Raw genomic sequence first — 4281 nt, 5'->3', positions numbered from 1 at the left:
TTTAGAAAATGCACAACGGATTATTCAATAAAAATATCAACCACCAATTTCCACAGACGATACCTATAACAAAAAAGGGTCGGGATTTGTGGAGACAAAGAAACGCTCTTCAGTGGCTCAATACAAGCTCATATCTCCCTTGCAATCTAATTTATAAAAACCCGGCATACAACATACTCAAACTAATGGCAAACCAACATTGCCCATTCAAGTACTCAAATGAATAGACGAAGCAAACAAGAGCAGAAAAACAAAGATACCACAATTTACTCCGGGTTGAAGTTCAGAGATTCCTTCCATATTAACTCTTTTATGTCGTCTTCACTCAGGTTTGATTGTTCAAAATCAAACATGAAAGGAGATGAACAAGTTGGCTCCTCATTGATCTCATGGAGACTCGACAAAAAAGGATGGTTCAGTGCTTCTTCAACTTTAAAAAAAAAGCCACAAGAACATTTTCTAATCAACAAAAATATGAGGAAAATAATTGTTAAAATGCTTTAAACTGTCACGAAACCACAAGGTTTACCAGTAATACGTTTTGCTGGATCAAACACAAGCATTTTCTCTGCAAGATCGATAGCTACTGGGGATATATCCGGAAATTTTTGGGAGAAGGGCTGCTTGGGAAATTGAGGAAGCTGCGTGACATACCTACGAGCATTGTCACTTCTTAGAAATCCAAGATCAGAATCATCTGGTGATCCTAATAGCTGCTTCCAAAAATATTCACATAAAGTTTAGTCAATTACAAGTCTGTTTCCATCAGATTCACAAACAAATCTGAGAAAATATGTAACGCACTGAAAATTTATAGAAAATTTTATTTGTACAATATGCTATATTTTTATGTTCTGGAAAGGAAGGGGACTAAAGTGATATATGGGTAAATTCAATTTTATTTGGATCAAATATCTAGATTTCGGTAGAGCGAATAAGTATATCAATATTGGGCTCGTTTTGTAGTTCGTATTAAATGACTTGTCATAGACTCAAAAAGCAGTTGTTTCGAATAAGTTAAGTACAAGTTATTAAAGTTAAAAGAATTTAATAATTAAATGAGTTGGTTAAGGATTTAAAAATCTTGACAGCCATGTAAGATAATTATTTATCATATTTTGATAAGTTTAATTTTAATCATGAAGTACTATTAATCCTAATTAAATTAAGATAGATTTATTATCTACATCCCCAAGTAAAGACGTCTCCTTCTTCTAAAATTCTATTGGAGGATTATTTATGAAGCTAATCCAAATTATATTGATAAGTAATGGCAAATCCATTATTGATAATTAATAAAAAAAAAAATTCGTTAATCCTTAATCCAATTTGATTAGGATAAACTTTGAAACTATGTCTAAATCAATTAGGATTCAATGATTGATCCATATTATAAATATGCCATTAGATTAATCAAAGTTTTACATCAAAATTTCTTCCATCATATATTTTCTTTTAGTATAACGAAATCATACTATTTGTTTATTGTGAAACAAAAAAACATGAAGATAATTTGCATCCATTTGAAATTATTTTCAGAGCATACACTTGCCGATATTCATCAAGGCGGAGATTTTAAGAAAAGGATTTGGAACATGCAATCATATTTTTCTGATCCAAGAAATTCATTTGATCTATCAAGGTAGAATAACGAGGTGAAGTTGTTTTATCCCATTTAAATTGTTTATTTTCATGTTGTTGAATTATTATGCTTATGAAAGTTTTAAAATATGATATAGTATGTGTGCTATGGTCATCCGGTACCAAAGATGTGATATTTATTAAGCTTTTACCAGTTTCAAAAAATATGATGACGGTATGATTTTTTTACGCATGATTTAAATATTTTTATTTAGGATTGCACCATAATTTTTCGTGTCCTACCAAATATTAACATGTATTCACCTTTTTCCCTACTCCTCACAAGTTAGAACGGGTCATTAGTTGGCGAGCAATGAGGTGCAGTTGTGATGCCAGAAATTATAGAACCCAATAATAATAATTCGATGAAATTTGACCGTGTATTTTATTTCAGTATTTGTTTTAGTTTCGTTATTATTATGGAAATTGTTATTTAGAGTTAAGAGAATATGTTTATTCGATTATGTTTCCTATACGTTTTATTTATCATTGATGGAACCAAAAATTTCTTGTTAGGATGTTTAATAAGTTTATTTAATTATGGAATGAAAAATGTAGTAACGATTTAAATCTTAAAATTTGGGTCGTTACAGAATAACTTCTAAAACTAACCAATTCTACATGGTTCCGGAATTCCATAGAGCAAATAGGGGAGAAAAGTACCTCAGTTATAAGCCCCAATTGATGAACATAGTCTTTCCCCGGAAAAAGAGTATCTCTTTTAATAATCTCCATTAAGATGCAACCAACCGACCAAATATCTATTGCCGCAGTATATTCTGAACAATTAAGTAATAACTCAGGAGCTCGATACCATCGAGTTACAACATACTCTGTCATGAAATCTGTCTCTGAGGTACTTCTTGCAAGCCCAAAGTCACATATCTTGAGATCACAGTTTGCATCTAGAAGCAGATTGCTGGGTTTCAGATCTCGATGCAGAACATTAGCAGAATGTATGTATTTTAGTCCCCGCAGTAGCTGATAAAGGAAATACTGCCATGACAAGAGGAAACACGAAGAACATCTAAGCTTTGGTGAGGCAAAGTATACATGATGCAACAAACAATACATTTTATTGCTGGATTAATCTCAATATCCCATTTACTCTAACCACCACCACCCACTCACCTCTATATAAGTCCAAAATGCCCTTGGAAATGGGTAAAAAGGATGTTGAAGTTCAAGACATGAATTGCCAAGAAATAGAATTCATCTTAAATGCTGTTTGCTGGATGTAAGGCTTCGTGGATTATTGATGGTATTGTATATATGGCAAATGTTACATTCAACATTTTACTCCAGATGTATAAGAGAAACTGCGATAATAAGTAATACTTCAAATATATTTATCGACTTTGTGCATAACATATAGGTTAAATGCAGAGTTTCTGCAAGATCTTAGGACTTAACAAACAATCCAATTTGGAATGGAACATACGTAACAGAACTGGTATACCTTCACTTTTCTTCCCTAACATATCCCACTTAGCCTTTTGTATCCAAAATCTATGGTTATGTGTGTTTTATCAAATTAGAAACTAAGTTCCATAAAAAAGCAATGACATTTTTAACACAAAATCTAAGGCAGACAGCAGATGTCTTGGATATTTTATGTAAGAGATAGCATTCTGTTTCACGATAAATATTCTAAATACGAATTGAAGCAGCAATCTGTTCCAACTAGTGATACATAAGCAATCAGGTGTTTGCATATCCAGCTATTAATTAAAGACAATACCGGTCACATCTGAATATACAAAGGGTTGCACGAGCTCAGGTTGAACAATATTTTCAGAATCAGGATAATCATATTGCATGAAAACTGAAAAGAAACTAGACCCATTCATCTCTTAGGGTCCCAAATTCAGATAAAGATGGGTGCAAGAAGTAGCATGCACATATAAATTTAGCCATTCTATTAAACGAGAAATATGGTACAAAACTAACATGCCAATGCAGGAAGCAGGTAAAGACATTGTGAAATGCCTAAAATTCTCCATGGAGGCTGTTGGGAAAACACCTCCCTAAGATTGCCCAAGATCAAACAATGCTTGACAATGTGAAAAAAATCCAAACCACTTCAAGAACAAGAAAATGAGGAAGAAATGAATTCAATGGAATATATGAAGAACAATATATTTGGATTACTTGAACAAACCTCAAGTTAATCCCTAAAAAAGAAAATAACTTTGAATTTATACCAAGATGAACAACCTTCTATCTTGTAAAATTCTCTCCAAGTTTTCTCTCAATTCTCTCTAAAATCGGGCTCAAGAGTTATCTTATGATAAAGAGGCAAAAAATCGGAAGTCTATATATATACCGGGGCGCCAAGTGGCGCTTAGGTGCCATGTTTCTGCCGGTTTTTACATTCGGGGCGCCACTCGCCCAGTTTCTGCTTCGGCAGAGGCGCTGCCCACTCCAGCGCCTAGGCGCTGCTTCCTCTTCTCAGCTTCTTCTTCAGCTTCTCTTCTCACAATTCTCTACCTCATACATCATTTGATAGACCTCAAATTTTGGACGAATACAAGAAGAATAAGCAAGCACCAAAAAACTCGGCTGCATCATTCAAACCATGATTGCCTACGTATCCAAAAAATTGGGATCAAGCCTCCGTAGTTCACCTCCACCTTCATA

At 33.6% G+C, this 4281-nt stretch overlaps 1 protein-coding gene across 1 annotated transcript in view; it reads right to left on the bottom strand.

Annotated features, from left to right (window-relative positions):
• The window catches only part of LOC111371358 (mitogen-activated protein kinase homolog NTF6), a 10284-nt gene continuing 6003 nt past the window's right edge, over window positions 1-4281 (bottom strand). Inside the window, exons 4-6 of the mRNA XM_022993297.1 lie at window positions 2305-2637; window positions 530-713; window positions 1-430 (exon numbers count right to left, since the gene is read on the bottom strand). Coding sequence (XP_022849065.1) covers window positions 267-430; window positions 530-713; window positions 2305-2637 — 681 coding nt within the window. The 3' untranslated portion in view covers window positions 1-266. The remainder of the gene's footprint in view (window positions 431-529; window positions 714-2304; window positions 2638-4281) is intronic.

Source organism: Olea europaea, chromosome 22 (assembly GCF_002742605.1).
Source record: "Olea europaea var. sylvestris chromosome 22, O_europaea_v1, whole genome shotgun sequence".
Classification (NCBI taxonomy): domain Eukaryota; kingdom Viridiplantae; phylum Streptophyta; class Magnoliopsida; order Lamiales; family Oleaceae; genus Olea; species Olea europaea.
The sequence above is the reverse complement of the archived record's forward strand: the minus strand, read 5'-3'. Positions and strand labels throughout refer to the sequence as shown.